General features: G+C 40.6%; 1 protein-coding gene across 1 annotated transcript; it reads left to right on the top strand.

Moving 5' to 3' along the window:
* Positions 1–512: 512 nt before the first annotated feature.
* On the top strand, positions 513–20,107 carry fntb (farnesyltransferase, CAAX box, subunit beta). The gene is made up of 12 exons (XM_023415161.2): positions 513–738; positions 1,887–1,951; positions 5,237–5,309; positions 6,132–6,223; positions 8,990–9,136; positions 10,985–11,068; positions 13,182–13,268; positions 13,359–13,488; positions 16,291–16,423; positions 16,840–16,951; positions 17,121–17,235; positions 19,685–20,107. The coding sequence occupies exons 1-12, from the start codon at positions 640–642 to the stop codon at positions 19,844–19,846; spliced, it is 1,299 nt and encodes a 432-aa protein (XP_023270929.1). The 5' UTR covers positions 513–639; the 3' UTR covers positions 19,847–20,107.
* The last annotated feature ends 225 nt before the right edge of the window (positions 20,108–20,332 follow it).

Genomic DNA, 20,332 nt, shown 5'->3' with positions numbered 1-20,332 from the left:
CTCATAAGATTACCTCAAAAAAGACAGGGGCAATGCCATTTAGGAGTACTGGTTGGTTTCTGGATCTCTGCATCTACAGTTTATGGGAACGTAAAAACAACGGGGGTCCATTGGCACATTTTGCACTGCAACCACCAAACAGGTTGATTAGGGTATTAATGGGGATTAAGGTTTTTATCTTAAACGTTTTCGAGTGTTTATTTTGAAGGGTAAAAGGCTTCATATTCGGTACTTTTTTGCTTATGTGTGGCTGACTTGACTTCAAATAATACGCGCGGTTGCATTGCTTCTTTCGACGTCAATATGCAAACACCAACGAGAGAAAAGGGAAAAAATAAAACTTAACGTAAATACACCGTAACGCACACACTGACTCGTAAATGTTAAATTAAAATGATATATGAACACTTTTACGAGAGGTTCTATACGTATTTGTGCGTTTGCCGTTTTTCGCACTACAGTGAATGACAGAGGTTTGTTCCTTTGAAGACGCCGTAGCGAGTGTGCGCTTAGTTTCCGCACACTCCAACCTCGGCAGGAAGTGAGCGGAGTCTAGTGAAAGTGAGCGAACTATCAAAACAAACTACGAGCACTCCTCAGCCCCAGCTTCACTGCAGATAACTGTTTTCTAGCATCACCATGGACGGTGTACCGACGCCCCTGCGGTGCTTCAGTGAGTGCCACTCCGCGGAGATGTTCGTGGATGACGGGGTGGAGACGGTGACTTCAGTGGAGCAGGTGAGCTTCGTTAGCTAACTTGGCTAATGCTAACGCCCGTTAGGATTGACTTTTTCACTCTGGATGGAAAGTGTGACAGAGAATCAGCTGTCACACGCATATTATTTATTTATTTATTTTACCCATGAATTGATCTGTGGATTAGAAAAATTATCATTCGTGGTCATTAGCTCGCCGTCTTTTAGCCAGCAATTGCGAGCTTTTAGGTAGCTAGCATTGTACCTTAATGGGATTAAGTTTGAATTACTTAGCTGTTAGTATGGTAGGACGCAAAAGGGATGGGAGACAACATACAATAAGTTACACCACGTGCATGATAGCTCACTGGATCATAAATAATATTGATGCTTTTTATTTTTAAAATCAGCTGTATTACTGCTAAAACTGCGTCTAAGGATTGTTTTTATTCTCGATAAATCTGCAGAATAATTCCTCAATCAATCGATTAGTTGTTCTATCAATAAAATGTAACATACCCCCCCACAAAACAGATGCCTTCAGATGTCTTGTTTTGTCAGATTCTGGTAACAGTAAGGAATGACAAAGCGTACTTTTGTGAAGCTTAAACCACCATATGTTTGGCATGTTTACCTGTAAAATGACTGAAATGATTAATCAGTTGACAATTAATTGTCCAGGGACTGATTAATCGGCGGACATTTTCTCTCAGATCAATCAAAGTTTAAAATCTAAATTATTTGGTGTTATTAGGTGTAATAAGTGTATTGTTAGTAGTAAGCCGCTGCACCCTTTCTCTTGGTATCACCCTTTTTATATCAAGTATAAGCTTATCATACTACAGAAAGCCTCTTCCCATGGCCTTTTTTTTATTAAACATTTTTTTAAGTCCTTGAGGATGCTTCCAGAAAATATATCATGTAATGTTTGGATCACTCCCATGATAAATTGTGTTTGTTTGTTTTACAAACACTCCCTCACAGGAACTGTTGATAGAAAATACTGCAATTTTTGTATTTTTAAGTCTGACACTGCAGTTTATGAACAAACCATACTTCTGCTCTGCTTTCAGCTAACAATAATGAATAGCTGATGAAAGGCTGATTTTATTGTTGGTATTCTTAAGCTCCTGCTGTTCTTCATAATGTCCGTTTACCGTCATCTTTCCTGCCCTTTCTTTTTTTCTATAGAAAAAAGTGGAATGCAGCATTGAAGAAGTCATCAGCGTTTACAAGCAAATACACAGCCTACGACAGTGAGTATTCACAGTGTCAACATGCTGTAGACAATCTGTGCTGCTGCAACTCATGAGCAGTTTCTTTAACAGCGAGTTCTATCAAACAGAAGCTCAGACAGCAACTGAGGTCGGAGAGTTTTGTCATTGACAGTGCTTTTTTCCCCATGATTTTCTGCGGTCTTTACACACACAATTTTCTGAAATTCATGTTCCTTACTGTGAGTTTCAGACTTGTAAAGTGCATGAGCTACATGATCATGGTAAGATCACTTTGGAGACTATTTTTTAACCAGAATATGTGTTGTAGGGCTGTTTCATTAGGTCTGTTGTTTTCATATCCATGGTTGTAATGTTGTTTGGCACTGCTTAGTAGTTACTATCATTCACCTCAGATCTGACAAGAAAATTGCCTCCTGGAAATACTCCCTCAGAAAAACTCTGTCCTGCAGACGTTATTGTTTCATCCCAGTGTTTTTGTCTCAGCTGTCAAAAGACAACAAAATGTAAATTGCAGTCAATTGGCTATAAATGACACCATTGTTACTGGCATAAGTTATTTTTATATCCTAAATATTAAGACTAAATTACTCAAGTATTGTATTTTTTCAATGCACTTTGAGGATATCACAAGCACATCACCTACACCTATTATTTTCACTAAATGTTGTTAAGCTTTTTCCTAAAGAGAGGTGGATCTGTCCTGTTTATGTGTAAGAAAGAGAAAATGAAGTTGCTTTGCGTTTGCTTCAGACATGTGACTCTGTTGGGTTTATATATATATATATATATATATATACTAAATTACATTAAATTGGCCTGACCCCAATTCAGTACATCATAAAAGCCTTTATATGATGTAGGGTATAAAATGAAGTATACAGAACTACGTATTTTCAAACCCAAAAGGTGATAAATTGGTCAGATAGTATGAATCCATAGTAACGATGATCGTCTGTTCATGGGGCTCTCATAATGAATAGCTATTATTAAACATTTCCAAGAACACTGCTGATTGGCTGTGGCTTTTTTTTTTTTTTTTCTTTATCACAAACACCTGCTGTTTGCCAGTAGACATGGCTGCATGGAGATGTATGATGGCTATTATCTAAATGATGCACTGATCAGCCCACATACTTTGCTCCTGCTATCAGCTGTCATCAGTCCTCCTTTAATGGGATGACTCATCCTATTTCTATGACAACTGCTTGGACCTGAATGTCGCCGGCACTGTGCTGCCAGTGGGGAAATGTTTAGTCACTGCGTCGTACGATAAGAAAATTAACGGTGTTAATCGGTGGAAGTCATGTGTTTAGTAGTGATGGTTTGTTTTATGTGGGTTGGCCTGGTCTTTGGGTCAAAAAGGTTAGCTTCCAGCGTTTGGTTAGAAGTTAAAATGAGTCTTGAGGTTAATTACAGTCATGAAAGGAAAGAATCCAGGCTGTGGTTATTTTCTTCTCTTCTTACCATAATTTTAGCAGTTTAATCAGAAACGCTACTTATCTGTTGTTTTATTGTTTTTTTTTTAAGTTGATACTGAGATGTAGTATTTTTCCAGCCGTATCTGCCCAGGTTAAGCTTTGCCAACGTATCCACTGAATCACCTGGTAAATTTTTTCTCTCGTTTATTTGTCAGCGGTGAGTGAGAAAAAAAGATCCATACAGAATTCACAAATATTTTACAAAGGGCAAGCTCTTATAGAACTTATTTCTTGCCTTTAAATAATAGCGACAGCCCACTTAAACACAATGACATTTCAAACTCTGCCTTCACACATACTGGTGAAGGCAGCATTTAAGTTCACTCTTGCTATTAATAAAAATGCTAGAAGAAAATTTCTAAGACGGGCTGCAGCCAGGATTTTAGAAATCCTGAGGTCAGAACTGAAACTTCCTCCACACTCCCGTGTGAGATGTTTGACAAGAATCTAAGAAAACATATTCGTTCAACTGCAAAGTTGTATTTTCTTACCTAATCAGCTAAATAATGACAGTCAAACTAATATGAGACAAATTAGATTTTTAAAGCTGATAGTGCAGCAGACTAATGTGAGTAGAAATGGTTAGATATCAGTAACGTTTATTGTTAAGTCTTAAACATCAGAGTATTGGTTCTCATTTTCCTTTCAGATTGGTGCTCTGCTCAACTCGACACTGAGATTATAGGTTTAATTTACTTGCACAGCCCCGTCTGCCCTCAGCATTTACACAGTTGAGTTGAATCCTCATCTGATGCGCATAACTGTGGTGGGTGGACCGGCTTTTAGCTGCTTAGCGCTGGCCCTGCGCTCCCCCTCTGATTGTTGTTGTGCTTCAGAATTGCTGCTGTGAAGCCATGGCCAGCGATCTGTGACTAACCCTGTGTAGGTAGAGCGTAATTACAATCGTCGTAGCGAGCACTGCGTGAAAAGGGCAGGCAGCAGCAAATAGGCCTGGGTGGGTGGTTGCTGAGGGGGTAAGGGAGTCAGCTGTCTTTGACTCGTTGACACACATACACGTGTCTGTGTATAGAGCTACAGATGCAGATGAAAGTTGCAGGGGTGTTCCTGTGGTGCAAACACGCACACTGACATTAAGTTGACGGAAGGGAAGGGCGCGTGACCCTTTTGTTCTGGAATGTGAAGACACAGAGCCGTTGCTGTAATTGGCAGTTTCTTTTTTGCATACCTATCAATAAACATAGAGCACATTCATGCACGCCGACCTACATGGGTATAATACTGTGTATAGCTTGTTCTACGTACACGACACTCTGCTCAACAGACTTAGTATCTGTATAAAGCTTTTTATCTATGGTGTAGCAATAGACACACAAAAACAAACAATGCACAAAACAATGAAACAATAACTTGTCTCCCTGTTTTGTTCACCTGGACTTCCTGTTTCTTTTTCTTTTATGCTCATAATGAGGACAGCACTGAGTATTCTCCCAGTTGAACTTGAATAACAGTTTTTTGTACAGACATACATTTTTATTGATGAAAATGAAAAATGAAAATAAAGAGCCTTATATAAATGTGTATGTGATACAGTGTATGATTGCAATGAGTGGACAGATTGTTTGAAATGTAAAACCTTTTTTGCAGTTACATGTGATATTCAAAATAGCCAAAACAATTGTACCTCTGTATCAGCTGAACTTACTATATTTAACGTGTCTGTGGCCGAGAATATCATTTCTACAAAGGCAGCGAGTTGAGCCTCTTCTTGCAGCTGTTTCTCAGATGTCTCTAAGGCATTTTCTGTTACAGTCTACCTTCTGCGTGTTTTGTGATTGATCTTTCCGTTTCTGTTTTTCTTCCTCAGGCCAACGTTGTTGCGGGAACAACACTACCAATATCTCAAGAAGGGCTTACGTCAATTATCAGACACTTATGAGGTAAGGTATCTCTCATTCAAGCAAACAAAGAACACATGGTGAAACAGCTGTTGTGGACATTCTGGATAACTCTGATGACACGTACAGCCCAGTTCTCCCCTTCAAGCTAAGCTTCTACCAAAGTTCACCCAGAGGTTGCTTTAGTTCCAGTGTGTCAGTAGTAACCTGGGCTGACCTGAAGGACAGTAACACTCACTGCCTCTGGATAGGTTCCTGATAGGCTCTCTCTGCTTTAAATAGAAGTACCATTGTATTCACTTTTCAAAAAATATGCTTGCCTACTCTTGGGAAGGTCACTTCTTTGTGTGTGTAAGTGTGTGTGTGTGTGTGTGTGTGTGTGTGTTTGTGTGAACTATTCTCTACTCTCACCACAAAAGAGAGAGAGAAAAGAATTTGTTGCTCTCCCCACCTCCAGCTCAGACTCGGATTGATTTGAGTGAAACCCCGACTGACAGCACAATGTGTTCACAGTGCTGTGACAGTGTATTTATATTTTTAACTAAACATTACCCGAGTCATGCTAATATGTAATAAAAACACTACAAAAGACATCACAGCACTGTATTATTTGTGTCATAAAAAATTAAACATGAAAATAAGTGGTGTGATATTTTCCCATGTGTCTCGGCTCTTATCATCTTCCTCCCGGGCCTCTCCTCTGTGCGTCTGGATGACTTGTTTTCCCTTGTCTCTGCCTCTGACAGACTGATCTCACTATCTCGTTTATTGCTATAATTGGTCATCTGATGCCCATCTGATCATGTGATGTGTGTGTGTGTGTGCGTGTGTGTGTGTGTGTGGTGTCTGTCCCTGTGCAAGTAGTGTCTGGATGCTAGCAGACCGTGGCTTTGCTTCTGGATTCTTCACAGTCTGGAGCTACTAGAGGAGCCCATTCCCTCTACTGTCGCCTCAGAGTGAGTCACACACGCACATGCACACGCACACGCACACACACACAGAGCAAGAGAGTCATACTCTACAACTAAACTACTACCAATGGGCAAAAATCTGCCAAATAAAGCCTGTGCACTGCCAAATACTTTTTATTATTTATTACCATTGCATAGTTCTCATAATTACTAAATGCTGCTGAAAAGCCAAATACAAAATGAACAGCAGCAGCTACACCTAAACTGCCTTTGCAACAATAGGTTCTTTATGACTTTATGTTTTGGCTCGTTTTCATGCTGCAGAATGAAGCGACGACCAATCAGATGTCCTCCTGATGATGTTGCATGACGGATGAGAATCTAAACATTTAAAGAGCTTAAAACCTTTACACAGTGCTGTATTAAGAGAATTAATTTACAACATGGTCCTAATATGTTTAAACATGCTCATGAAACTTGTTACAGTAGATTGTTAAAACCAAAACCACATCAATGCAAACAAACAGATGAATATTACCTGTCATATAATATTACCTTATCCCATAAAAAGCTCTGACCTGACCAATGATCAAAGTCCCTCTTACTTATCTCAACGTCATATTTCATGGAAAACTCTTTCACAGTGCAACAGCGGTGTGAAAAAAGAGTTTGGCCTGTTTGTACTCTTTAATTCTTCCACTTGTAGTTTCCATGATTAACTGTAACTGTAGTAGTCTTAATTTTCCACTGTAATTTATAGTCACAGTGTTGATGTGAGAAGCTTGGAAATGAACATTTTTCCTCAAATGATCATGACTGGTATTTTGTGATTAACAACAGTAGTGACAGAAGTGGGCAGAATAAGCAGGTGTGTTATTTGAGAGATGTTATGCAGCCATGACCTCAAACAGTGTTGCTGTTATTGCCACCAAAATGTCACTTGATTAAATTATTGCCAGTTGAAAGTAACACTCTGCAAACCCTGAAGTGAGTGCCGATACCAGGCTGCCAACCCACACTCTCATTATTACTGTGAGGCGAGCCAGCACACCGGCTGGCACTGCCCAGCGCCAATGTGACGCCCTTGTGCTCGCACACACACACACACACACACACAAACACAAACACACAGGCCCTGTTCAGGGCTTTATAACAATGCAACCTACAACAGATTGCTTCCTCAGTCCCATGAAATGTACACTGTTCTCAGGTCAGCACTGGCACCGGACCGGTTGGCCAAAGTTGATGTAGGTTTCCCTTCCAACTCACTTGGCTCAAGGCATGCTCGCAGTTTTGTGATTTGTCTCCATGGTGGAGGATGAAGAGGACATTTGTCAGAAAAGCATCTTGGTGCACGGAGGCTGGAAAGAAAGGAAGCTGTGGTTAAGACGGGCCGCTCTCAGCGCCACGTCAGCGAAAGAGAACGAACCCAGTGTTGCTGGTTACATAGTCTGTTGTGGCTCTGCAGGCCAGAGACGCGGAGCGTGAGCTCTGATGAGCTGATGCGTTGAGACAGTGTTGTTTGTGTGTAAGACTAGTGGTTTGTCCGATTACTGGTAATGAAAGAAATGTTTTTCATTGTGTGTTTGTTTTTTGAATTTGGAGATAAAGTTAATGGGAAATGCATCGTCATTGTCAGACTCATCTGCCTTCATGCACAGTTAGACACATTCACATGAGGGATGTGTCCAGTGCAACCTCTGCTAATCATGAACAGCTCGACTGGAGGTCATTGGATATTTCTCATCTGTTACACTTTTAGTCTACATTGAAAAATAAGTTTAACGTTGACATAGTGAACTAAAATGTGCAGAATCTGTAACAAACTTATAACTGGGTGGGCCAGTCACTTACCATTAATAACTCCTCCACTAACTATTAGGAACACCTGTTTATTTTTGCAATTATCCAATCAGCCAATCGCGTGGCAGCTGCGTAATGCCTAAAATCGTGCAGATACAGGTCACTAGCTTCAGTTAACGTCAAACATCACATCAAACACCAGAAAGAGGAGGAAATGTGATCTGAGCGACTTTCATCGTGGCATGATTGTTGGTGGGAAAAGCAGTAGTCATCCAGTGAGCAGTGGACTGGTGGGAGCTGACAGAAAGGCCACGGTAACTCAGATAACCACTCCTTACAACTGTGGTGAGCAGAAAGGCATCTCCGAATGCACACGTCAAACCTTGAGGCAGATGGGCCACAACAACAGAGGACCACGTCAGGTTCCACTCCTGTCAGCCAAGAACACAAATTCCGAGGCTGCAGTGGAAAACAGGTTCACCAAAACTGGACTGGAAAAATGAAGCCTGGTCTGATGAATCTGGTCAGAATTTGGAGTCAACAGCTTGAATCCATCAACCCGACTCGCCTTGTGTCCAGTCCAGGCTAGTGGTGTTTGTGTAACAGTGTGAGGATTATTTTCTTGGCACAGTTTTGGCCCCTTAATACCAATCAATCATGGTTTGAATGCAACAGTCTATCTGAGTATTGCTGCTGACCATGTGCTTTCCTTCATGGCCACAGTTTATCGTCTTCTAATGGCTACTTCCAGCATGATAAATACAAACTGTTTTCATTAGTGTTCTCTAATAGATGCTCTCATCTGTCAATAAAACTGTGTGATGCACAATTTCCCACTACATTCAAACCCACTTGTAATTGTTTTGATAATAATAATAATAAAAAAAAAGCATGCTCATGGTTTTTATGTGTTTACATTGTCAAGCCATACATCTCCATTGGTCTGGCTTACATAATTAGTGCAGGTGTAATGATGAAGTTCCTTCACTTCTGCTCTTGTCTCTGCAGCGTGTGTCAGTTCCTGGCTCGTTGTCAGAGCCCAACAGGGGGTTTTGCTGGGGGACCAGGACAGCACGCCCACCTCGCACCCACCTATGCTGCCGTCAACGCTCTCTGTATCATAGGCACAGAAGAGGCCTATAATGTTATAGACAGGTACTGTCCCAATCACACAACCACAGTTAAACACACTGTTAAAGAGCGTAGACAGACTTATTGATGCAGTTGAATGTTTTTTCATATTGAGTTTTTTTTTGTTCATTGTTTTAATGCTGCACTATTTAATATTTCATGTTAAAATGAATCCTCAAGTAAAGTAACAAATGTGGATCAAAGCAGAGAAAAAGCACGGTGTTCCCACATTAATTTTAAGTATTGGGTATGTGCATAGAAAAGACTTAAAAAAGCTGAGTTCAACACATATTTAGAAGAGGACACATACTGTATATCTGATGCCAAACATCTCAACAAAATTCATGCTCTACATCAAAGCTGCTGTCAGTAATACTTCAGCTTTCCTAACCTCAAGAGTTTTGGGGATCGTAAGACTCAAACAAAATCACTTCAGATGCCCAGATCAGCGATTTGTCATAGTGACTTCACTGGAGAGATACAACTCAGAGATGCACCATGTGCTATAAATACTGGAATATACACAACACTGTATCAAATTGCCTTAAGGTATCACAATGTGTTTGTGCTGAAATCTCATGCAGTCTGAAAAAAAGGGCCGATTATTCAGGTTATAAAATAACTAACTAACTTACAGTCCAGGCCATAAACATTTGGACACGTACACACTTTTTTAAGTTTCAGCACATTCAGTTAGAAATAAAATAATGGATATTACATTAAAGTACCAAGTCTCAATTTTAATATGAGTAGGTTTACATCAACATAGTAAGTGAATTGTGTGGGAGATATAACCATTTTAACACTTGCAGTTGTCTGTCTACATGAGGACTAAAGAGGAGACCATGCAAGTGAAGAAGATCATAACACGGCTCACAAAAAGAAAAAGTCTCTCAGAGAGATGTCATACGTTGTTGGTTTGCCAAAATCAACAGTTGAGTAAAGTCTAAACAAGCAGGTGGAGAGGAAAACTAAGAAATTGCAAACGACCTGGTCGGCTTTCAGATGAAAATCATTTGCATGGTGACGAAAAGGTCTTTTATGACTAAGCAGAAAGTCGAGGTGTAGACATACGTGTTTCTGTCGACTTCACCACAAGATGCAAACCCCCGATAAAGCCTCAGAAACAGAAAGTAATAGGCTGCAGTTTGCAAAACAAAACAAAAAAACCTATTCCAATTACTTTTGAAGCCCTAAACTATGTCTCAAAAGAGGCTTTATCTCCCACACAGTTCTTTCTATGCTGATGTAAACATGCTCAAATTAAAGCTGAGAAATGGCACTTTAATGTCGAATCCATTATTTTATTTCAAATTGAATGTCTATCTGTCCAAATACTTACAGTCTGGACTGTATACTGATTATTGATGGGAACAAATGTCATGAAAACCGTACTCACATTACTGAGCTTTTAATTAGTATCTGTATAAATGTGTTAGAAATTCATTTATTAATTGACTCATTCAAATCCTCCTCAGTGTAATTATATTTTTCTGCAGTGCTACATCATAATAACTGTGACCTTTTTACGGTTGTAGGAGAACATAACAGAAATCTCTTTAAGATGCTATTTACACAGAAGCTAATTATAACCATTTGTATTGCAGAGGCAGTGTTTACACGACCTTTTACCCCTCATTTTCTCTGCATTTCTAACTGCGTAACTGGCACTGAAGCTACTAATGTCCCCGCTCGTGATTCCTGTTTCCTTGATGTGAGGCAGCCTCAGACAGCAGGTGTTAACTTTGGATTAGTGCTTTATTAAATTGTCTCTTGTTCTCACCATATATCTCCTCCTCCTCTTTCCAATCACCCTCTCTCTCTCTCTCTCTCTCTCTCTCTCTCTCCCTCCTGTGCTGACCCTCTCTCCAGGGAGAAGCTGCTAGATTTCCTATGGTCAGTGAAGCAGCCAGATGGCTCGTTTGTGATGCACGTCGGAGGCGAGGTGGACGTCAGGTGAGAACCCAGAAGATAACACTACCTCCGCCACCCTCCAGCTTCCGTTCTCTTCCCTCTTTTTTTCATGGCTTTTCACTGTTCAGTGGTTGGTTGCTTTATCGTCACAACACAGACGGATCCAGGAGGATGAAAAACACACAGAACTAAGACGTTATTTATTAAAAACATTTTGTCATTATGGTGCATTGTTGTACTACAGTCAAAAATATTTTTACAGCTAAATTTGCATGCTGAGTCTGAAATAAGTAGGACATTTTTTTTTAAAGTACATCGTCTTTTCTTTTTCTATCCCCCTGCATTTTTTAATGCTCTTTTGTTCCTCTTGGTGTTGATAGAAAAGAGGAGAAATACCCACATCTCACTTGCGTAAGAGTGGATTTATGTTATTTGAGTTATTGTGTGTGTGTGTGTGTGTGTGTGTGTGTGTGTGTGTGTGTGTGTGTGTGTGTGTGTGTGTGTGTGTCTCTGTGTGTGTCTCCTCTCTTTGAATCTGCTTTGTGGGCCAGTGGGTTTTTAATAAGCAGCTTTGAGGTATCGTCTTCTGTTGCAACAAAGAACATCAGCAGTCAAACTTACTTCCTCAGTCTCTGAGGCGTCTCTTATCTGTTGCCAACCAATTAATGTTCTGCTGTCATTATGTATTATTCAGCTCTTTGCTTATCAGCCGCTGCCCTGTCAGAAATCATGCATCTCCAACTTTTCATAAACTAAGAAACACAGCCTTGTTTTACCTTTAACTCGTGAGCTAATCCTCTGGGTTTGAAAGGGTTTTATTTGCCTGTGAAGCTCCAGAGTGTTTTATTGTTTTGTTTTTAATACATGTACCCGAGGCTGCCCTGAAAGAAATATTGATACTGAGTGGATTGTCCTGGTGAAATTAAGTAAACTAATCTTGCAGTTACATGGTTTTCGCTGGGAAGCAACCAATAGGAAAACCCACTTTCCATTAAAGACTGGCAATATTCTGTGTTTTTATTATTGTCAACAAATCCCATGAAAAGACCAAAAGCAACAATAAATGAATCCTATTAAGAAGATAAATCGTATTATTAAGCTTTTAAACATACGTCTCGTCTCGTCGTACTGACGAACACTGTGGTTCATTTTGACTCAGTCCCATAAACAGCATCCTGCAGCTGTAAATACTCAGTAGAACAATCAATACGTATTAATCCACAGCTGAGAATAGTCCCCAGCAAATGCACAATTTCCTCCTGCTTCAGTAATGGTAAACTAGTGGCCACTGTTTTGTGAAGCTACTGAGCCTTTTTTTTTTTTTTAAATAAAACTATTTATATGTAACCTGTTTTAAAGATTTCCCCCGAGAGAAAAAAAACACATTGGCTTTGTCTCTTTATAATAAAAACAGAGAAAAACAGCAGCCTTATCTTTCAACTTTCAACATACAGCATGTATAGATATGCTCTGCCAGAGGTGGTGATGTTGACTCACTAGCAACGCTGCCATTTTCTAAAGGAGAACACTTGTTTACATTTATTTGTTTGCTGTTGTCCACGAAAATCCTCAGAAGAGACCGAAACCAGCAATGAATCTCTCCTGTTTCCAAATCTGAAAGTCAGTTAATATGACTAATGCAGTTTATTTTGGAAGCTCTAACACTCTGGGATGACTGGTGGTTTTTTTTCATTTTGGAGTATTTCTGTGTTGGGCAGACATCACTGAGCAGACAGACATCTCACCCAAATACAACAGTGTCTTTTTAACAGCTTTTGGATGACAGGAGGAATAAACTCTGCTCTGCTTGTTGGTTGGATACATCCAGTGTTGCTCGTGGTCTCTTCAAGCCTTTTGTTAATATTCATAAAGAGATCAATTAGCATCAGCCTTGAGTTCTTGATAAGTTATTCATTCCAAAAGCTTTTCAGCCTCCTGACAGCAGAGAAAATAAAACGTGTCGAAGCTGAGATAACTTGACAATGTAACAGGTGAACACAAAAAGCAAAATGGATGTTTATGCTGTGTTGCTGGTGGTCTAAAAATACAGTGCTGTGGACGATAATGTGACAGTGTGGGAGGAGCCGTCTTCCTGCTCAGCCACGTCTCTCTTTGTTGATCTCTATCAACATGACTGTGTTTTTTCCTTTCACAGGAGTGCGTACTGCGCAGCGTCTGTAGCGTCGCTCACAAACATCCTCACGTCTAAACTGTTTGAGGACACGACCAGCTGGATCCTCAGGTACAACAAACCACCACAGAGGTTTATCGAAGACTGTTTTGTTCCTCTGTTTCCTCCATAATCGAGTTGTGTTTGCGTTCTGTTGTCCAGGTGTCAGAACTGGGAGGGGGGTCTAAGTGGAGTGCCAGGCTTGGAGGCCCACGGCGGCTACACTTTCTGTGGCACAGCCGCCCTCGTCATCCTGGGCAAAGAACATATGTTGGATCTCAAAGCTTTGCTGGTGAGCAATCCAATATGATATCTGGAGATATTTGATGTTATTTAAGAAAAAGAAGCATTAAAATGACATAAAACACCCCCCGCCCCAGAGTAACCTCATGGCCTATTTGCCCTGAGTCCTAAAAACAAAAAAGATGCGACCAGTATAAGTCACAACAGAGCCTTTGTGCTAAAGCAACATCCCTGTTATAGGCTGCTGTGAGGAACCGAGCACAGACACATAGATGAGATAAAATAAGAATAAAATGTTATGACTCAGAGCGAGATTTTACTCAGCCGAACGACTGATAACGCCCATTACAGTGAAGCTCACAGCTTCGGTCTTTCTTGCTTGTTTTACATCGACTTCCGATGAGTTTCCTTTAGATGTCTCATGGAGCCTTTTAGAGATGGAGCTTTGAGCAGTACCTTGACATTATTTCATTTTACTTGTTTATGTGTGTAGCCACCGGGCTCTTGGCATATTGGAGGTCAAAGTTTCCATCACTTTTCCTGCAGTGGCTTGTGTTGTGACTATCAGGAGATCGTGATTAATCCGCTATAGGGAAATTCTCTCGTCATTTTCCTGCTTCCAGAGAAGTTAGAGATCAGAACAGCAGCCCTGGAGCTTTATGTGCTATGGGCAGCGCCTCGCTCAGAGACTCTGCAGCAGGGCAGATGCTTGCTGACACCAAGCTTAAGGTCATCTGGAAAAGAAAAGAGAGATAGTGTGTCACCAGTAGACCAGCCCGCAGCATTTTTTAAAAAAAAAATCTCTTATTGAAAGGAGAAACACGGCTCCTGTTCAGAGTCAGTTTGGTTTCTTTTAGCAACGTTTGCAGTAAATGTCAAGGCTCTGCGGCGCAACCGTCGTCCGACTGTCACCACCCTTTAGCACATATTCAAATTAGGTGTGGTAATAAAGTTACATTTGCATGAGACTGGTCAGAACACGTGTTCCCCACACTCCATCAGGCTTGTACATCTTGCCTCCTTCTTTAAACAGCTCTGTGGTAACGCTCCCAGCCAATGTCACAGGTGAACAGGAGCAGGTGTCCCGTGTCACTGCCCCTCCCCTTGAGACCTCCCCTCCCCAGCATATGGATTTGTGTCTCAGTGGTTTAACCTGAGCGTCAGTGGAGGTGGGGGTTGCCAGAGATGGTCTTTGGTGGTGCGGCAAAGGTTGTAAGTCGACACCAGATCGAGAATATCTACAGCAGCACGACTCACCTGCTGTATCTCCCCTCCCTAAGCTTCTCTAATGTGAGGATTTGCTGATGTTCTCTGTTTTATATCATTTACAAGATGAATATTTTCATATTTTGTACTGTTGGTTGGACAAAATGAGCAATTTGAAGATGCCAGCTCAGAGTCTGGAAATCAATCAATCAATCAAAACAATAATCAGCAGATTATCGCACAGTGAAGTGTATTGTCATGTGCAGCCCTAATGTTGAAAACATTTGGTTATTTATTCACGTTAATCTAATGATTAATAGACACGTCTGAAAACATCTGTTTGGAAACATCTGTCTTTACAAAGTCTTATAATCTCTGGTTCATCTTAAGACAGTGATAATGGATTTCTTCCCAGCTGTATTAATATTTTTCATATTTTTGAAACAACGCAGTGTTGGAGTGGATATGAACAAAAATGTCTTTCATGTAGTTTCTCTTTACACCTAGTGATGTAAGATGAGTCACACTGCATAAAAAACAGTTTCATCTCTGAGAGAATGAATTAATGATGTTGATGGAAACGCTGAGATTTATGAAACCTGGTTTTATATATATATATATATTTTTTTTTTGCTCAGTATTAATGAAGTTTAACTTTCAGGAATGACTGAGCAGTGGAGAGATGAGCGCAGATATGCTTTGTTCTTCACTGTATGAATCCTAAAAATGACAGTTTGTAGTTACAAGGTGCGATTGATATGATATGACGGTGTGTGTGTGTGTGTATGTATGTATCAACACCAGCTGCTTCAGTTGACTATGGGAACATTCACTGGCGCTGCTGAGGACAGTGTCGCATATTAACTGTCAGGTAGAGAGGAAGGGAAGCAACATGTTTCCCACAGTGCAGCCGGGCCAATGAATGAGCGGTCAGTCTAATTCAAATCAAACACAGACTGCAGTGAACTCAGCAGCAGCTAGCATGAAGCATTTATGATGTCGATTACACTCTGTGTAAAATGTGCGGGGGCCACAGTGAAACTAAAACCCGCCTGTGATGCATATTTACAAAGAGTGTTTCCTTTGTCCTTCATTTGAGCATACATATATCTACTCTGCAGAGCCTTGTGTTTGTACATACTGCATGTGGCTCAGCTACAGCAAGGCTGAATACCCTTGACCTCCTCCTCCTCTGTGTAACACTCAGTACTGAAACACTGCGTTTTTCACTGAAATAAATCCCCGAACTAAAGCTAATAAACTAAACGTCGTCGTCCTCCCTCGTCCGCAGACAGACCAGACCCCAGCTGGTATTAAACCCAATATACTCAATCTAAGCCGAGAAGACTGGTTGCGCACCAATTAGTGGTTTCCATGGCGACCATGCTGTAAAAAAATTCCTTCCCTTCTGTTTTTGAAAATATTGAAACACCGCTTTCCTTCAGCCCGTCTTTCACATCTCTGCCTCTGGTCCTGTGGGGGTCTCTGTCTGTCACTGGCGGTGTTCAGGGTGGATGTGATTTACAATGAAAGTGAGATCAGAGTTTAACATCCTCATAGTTTCAAAGGGACGCACATGCTGTGTTTTTCTTTTCTTTTTTTTTTTGATTATATGAAATGTGTAGTTGTCGTGTGTCTTCCTCAGCGCTGGGTGGTCAGCAGGCAGATGCGATTCGAGGGAGGCTTCCAGGGCCGCTGTAATAAACTGGTGGACGGCTGCTACTCTTTCTGGCAGGCTGGACTCCTGCCTCTCCTCCACAGAGCCTTATTCAAAGACGGTACTGTATCTCCGGTCATGTCACTGAAGGTAGACATGATGCCGATTAGTTTTTTTTCTTCTTTTTTTTTTTTTTATCATGTTAGAAAAAGAAAATACTGAGAAACTGTGTCATTCTGACCAGTTATGGCATTTTCTACTTTATAACCACATTATCAAGCGAATCGTTACTGCTTTTTTCGCCGGAGGGTCAAATCAACATCTGCTGAACTTATAAACATGACAAAACTGTGAAAACTTTTCTCCTCCGATGCCACAAAATCTTGATTTTGGTCACAATTAGCCACAAAAATAACTCCTTGTAGGTCTTAAGTGCAAGTAATAAAGTTGTCAGAGCAGCACTGGATACACACAGTGTGTTATGTTTCTATGTATGACGTCATGAGTTTTGTGTTTGACTGAATTGTGTTTGTGCAGGAGAGTCGGAGCTGAGTCGGCAGTGGTGGATGTTTGAGCAGCAGGCCTTGCAGGAGTACATCCTCCTCTGCTGTCAGAACCCAACAGGGGGCCTTCTGGATAAGCCTGGCAAGTCAGTACCACACCATCTGGACACACACACACACACACACACACACTACGACACATAAAGGCTGGCATCAGCACATACACACACACACACACACTCTACACTGTTAAACGTGATACAGGCATATCATTTGTATGTCACCGTTCTGTATTGTGTCTTTGTGTGTGTCCAGATCCAGAGATTTTTACCACACGTGTTACTGCCTGAGCGGCCTCTCCATAGCACAGCACTTTGGAAACATGGACCTCCACCATGAGATGATCCTCGGCAGGGAGGAGAACAGATTGGTGAGGCTGCAGCAGGGACGGGGAACAGGGAACGCATGAATGAGGGTGGATTCATTCAGAAATTTACTATTAGAAACAAACAGGACCCTGGTAACTGCTGAAGATGTATAACCTCTAGTCCAGTCAGTACAGTGGAGCCTCAATGATATTACATGAATATTGATATGTATTTTGGCCAGTATGCAAACATGTATTACAGAGCATAAAGCAGATATGCAGATGTAAGTGAATAAGAAACCTTTGGTTTAGATGTATTGTTTATGATACAGTGGTTTTCAACCTTTTTGGTTTTAGCTGATTTTAATGTGGATGTTATTTACTGTTGATAATTATATAATGATGAGCAGTGTTGCAATATTTTTGTCATGCAATGTAAACGAATCCTGCAATCGTCGGCCATTAGACTGGCTTTCCCATTTTTTCCGGTATTTTTTGCAGTAAGTTTGAATGTGTACCACGATTACCGGTTCTCTAAGTTAGACGTTTCACTCGCTGATCCATGATGTCCAACTGTCTGTTTCAACTTCTCTACTCACTTTCACCCTCGGTAATAGAGTCATACCACTGTCGTGCCTGTCTGCTAAATATGAAACCAGGGTCTGCAGATCAACCTCACGCCAAGCCTGTAGGACACAAATATTTGGAAATTTCTTTAAAAAAAAAAAAAATTCAAATTAGTTGAGCTGCTCCACAATCTCTCCATATGGTTTATTAAACTCTGCTGCAAGTAAAGCTTCACAGCTGAACAGTCAGTCACGTGCAGAGTGGAGAACCTTTGCTAAAAATAATGTTTGTTTTTCAAATGCAGAGCAGCCTGCACTTAGCACAGATCTTTGCCCCGTCTCTTTGATATCCAGATTGAAGGGTTCCCTCCAAAAACATGAGTGGTTCTCTAAACATATACAAGGAAAAGTGTTATCAGTATGTTTTTGTTTTTTTTATTCCCAGTTTTATGCGTCATTATCGGCTCAAAAAGATCAGCATTAATCCGACTCCTTACAGTTATAATTTTACTGAATACCAAACGGCGTGATGTGATCAGCTGTGATGGTTTAATGCTGGAGTCTGCAGCAGTGATGTGCATCTACAGGTCCTTGAAAATGAAAATGAAAATAATTTTTTTTGTTAATTAAATTAACTCAAGGCATTTCAAAAACTCCCATCAGCTGCTCATTTTTCCCTTGATGCACTTTTCATTTCTCCACCATGAATTAAACTATGGGCTTGTTATTTTTGCAGCGTGCAGAATGCAGTTTGGATTTAATTGCATTCACTTGCATCAAGAGAGCAAGACACTTTTCTTTGTGTTTGCACATTAAACGCCTTAGATGTTCAGTTTAGTGGTCGGGGGGGATTACTTCCTGATCCAGGTTCATTTTGAGGCAAATCTAAAAATGAGAGTCACTGGCAGATGTTTGAGGTTGGGAGGGGTTGACAAGTAAAGCAATCGCAATAAGACAAATGACGTGTGGTTACACTTCAAGATGTGAACAGCGTCGGCAGTGGTGTTGGTTTTATTTTCCTGTTTCCTGTGGTAATTACTGGCACTAACAGTCGGTTACAGTAAGCCTGCCCCCCACTCCACCCCCACCTCATGTATGCATACCAGCTCACACCAGTGACATTAATGCTTCACCTTAGCATTGGTTTTGTTTTCATCACACGTCTAAAACTGGACATCATGCATCAGACTAGAATCCAGGTATAATTTTAAACCTATAAATCTTCTAGGTGTGGACAACAAATCAGGAAAACGTGTACAATTTAATTTAATTTAATTTATGAGCCCTGCAGCAAATACTGAGCATTGTTATATTCTCTATTTTCTTAGAGAGAGGTGTTGATTCAACTCTGGACATTTCTGAGCTTGTGTTTTGTGGTGGTGTTGCATTAGATGATATTGTAATGTCTCATCCGCTTCCACAAACTAACAAAACAAAAGGAGGTGGTTTTACAAAGGTAGAATTTATCACAGGGCTGTCAGTTTCTGTCTTACATTTACATTTTTATGTTTTTGTATTATTATTTTTTTGTTCAGTATTTGTTTTGTTGTGTTGTTCTGTTTTAGACTTTATATGTCTTACATATTGTTTCTGTTGGTAGCCATGTTGTCTGCCTCCGTGTATACAGAGAGGTGATAAAAAAGCATTCGATATTTTTGTTTTCATTCATTTGAAAGTAGTTAAAAACGCTGTTTTTTGCTGCTTACAGTGCAGAAGTGATTCTTCTTTCACAGGCCAGTTTCATTCTTAGGATTTAAAGAAAAGTGTCCCTTGATAGTGGAGGGTGTAATAACTATCGTCATTGTTAAGACATAGTGAAACTGTAATTACACTCACACCAGAATAGATAAAGTAGATGTGAAATTGGGCCAAAAATAGATGTAAAGAGTAAATAGATGCTTTAAAAAACTGTAACAAATTGTTTTTTCTTTTGTTCTGTCCTGTAGGCTCCAACTCATCCAGTTTACAACATCTGTCCAGAGAAGGTGGCTCAGGCCCTGCAGCACTTTCACCGGCTGCCTGTCCCCGAGGACACCAGGCCGGGCGTGTCTGCTGACGTCCGACTGTCAGACCCTGCCGCTCCCTCTGGATCAGCTGACCAGTCTTAGTCATCAGCTGAGATGTCACTGCGTGTGAACCAGCCAACTCTGGGGAACGGACTCGAAGCCGCAAACAGCAGCCAGGTCTGATGTGGACGAGCCCGAGAACCTGCAGGATGGTGGACCTTCAGTAGAAATGAGGGCTGGGAGTTTAGGAGGAGTTTGCCCCAATAAAGCTCAACAGTTGTGTGTGAGCAGCTTTGCATACAGCTGATTTTTTTGCTTGCAATGCCTGTTGTTTTCATTCTCTGAAATAAAAGTGAAACTTTATATGGTTTCAGTATGACCAACGTTAATAAAACTTTATAGAGCGCTTTTTATATTGGTGTTATAAGATGCTTTATGACTTCTAAATATGTTGGTAACATTTCAGACAGAGCCTTAAAAACAGGCAGATGCAGCAGGTAAAACCAACAAACTGCTGTAGTTTAGTTTATAAGCACCTGTTGATTTCCAGAGGAGTTTCTTTGAAAGAGCCATTTAAAGCATTTGACA

Source organism: Seriola lalandi, unplaced genomic scaffold (genome assembly GCF_002814215.2).
Source record: "Seriola lalandi dorsalis isolate HSWRI2012SDOR001 ecotype SW California unplaced genomic scaffold, Sedor1 jcf7180002054544, whole genome shotgun sequence".
Classification (NCBI taxonomy): domain Eukaryota; kingdom Metazoa; phylum Chordata; class Actinopteri; order Carangiformes; family Carangidae; genus Seriola; species Seriola lalandi.
This window is presented reverse-complemented; position numbering and strand designations above follow the sequence as displayed.

What these genes read in the sequence shown, in the direction of transcription:
- fntb (XM_023415161.2), top strand. Translation starts at nt 640, where the DNA reads ATGGACGGTGTACCGACGCCCCTGCGGTGCTTCAGTGAGTGCCACTCC. An exon ending in CCCTCTACTGTCGCCTCAGA is followed by an intron (nt 6,224 to 8,989) that starts GTGAGTCACACA and finishes TTGTCTCTGCAG; the next exon opens with CGTGTGTCAGTTCCTGGCTC. An exon ending in GCAGGGAGGAGAACAGATTG is followed by an intron (nt 17,236 to 19,684) that starts GTGAGGCTGCAG and finishes TCTGTCCTGTAG; the next exon opens with GCTCCAACTCATCCAGTTTA.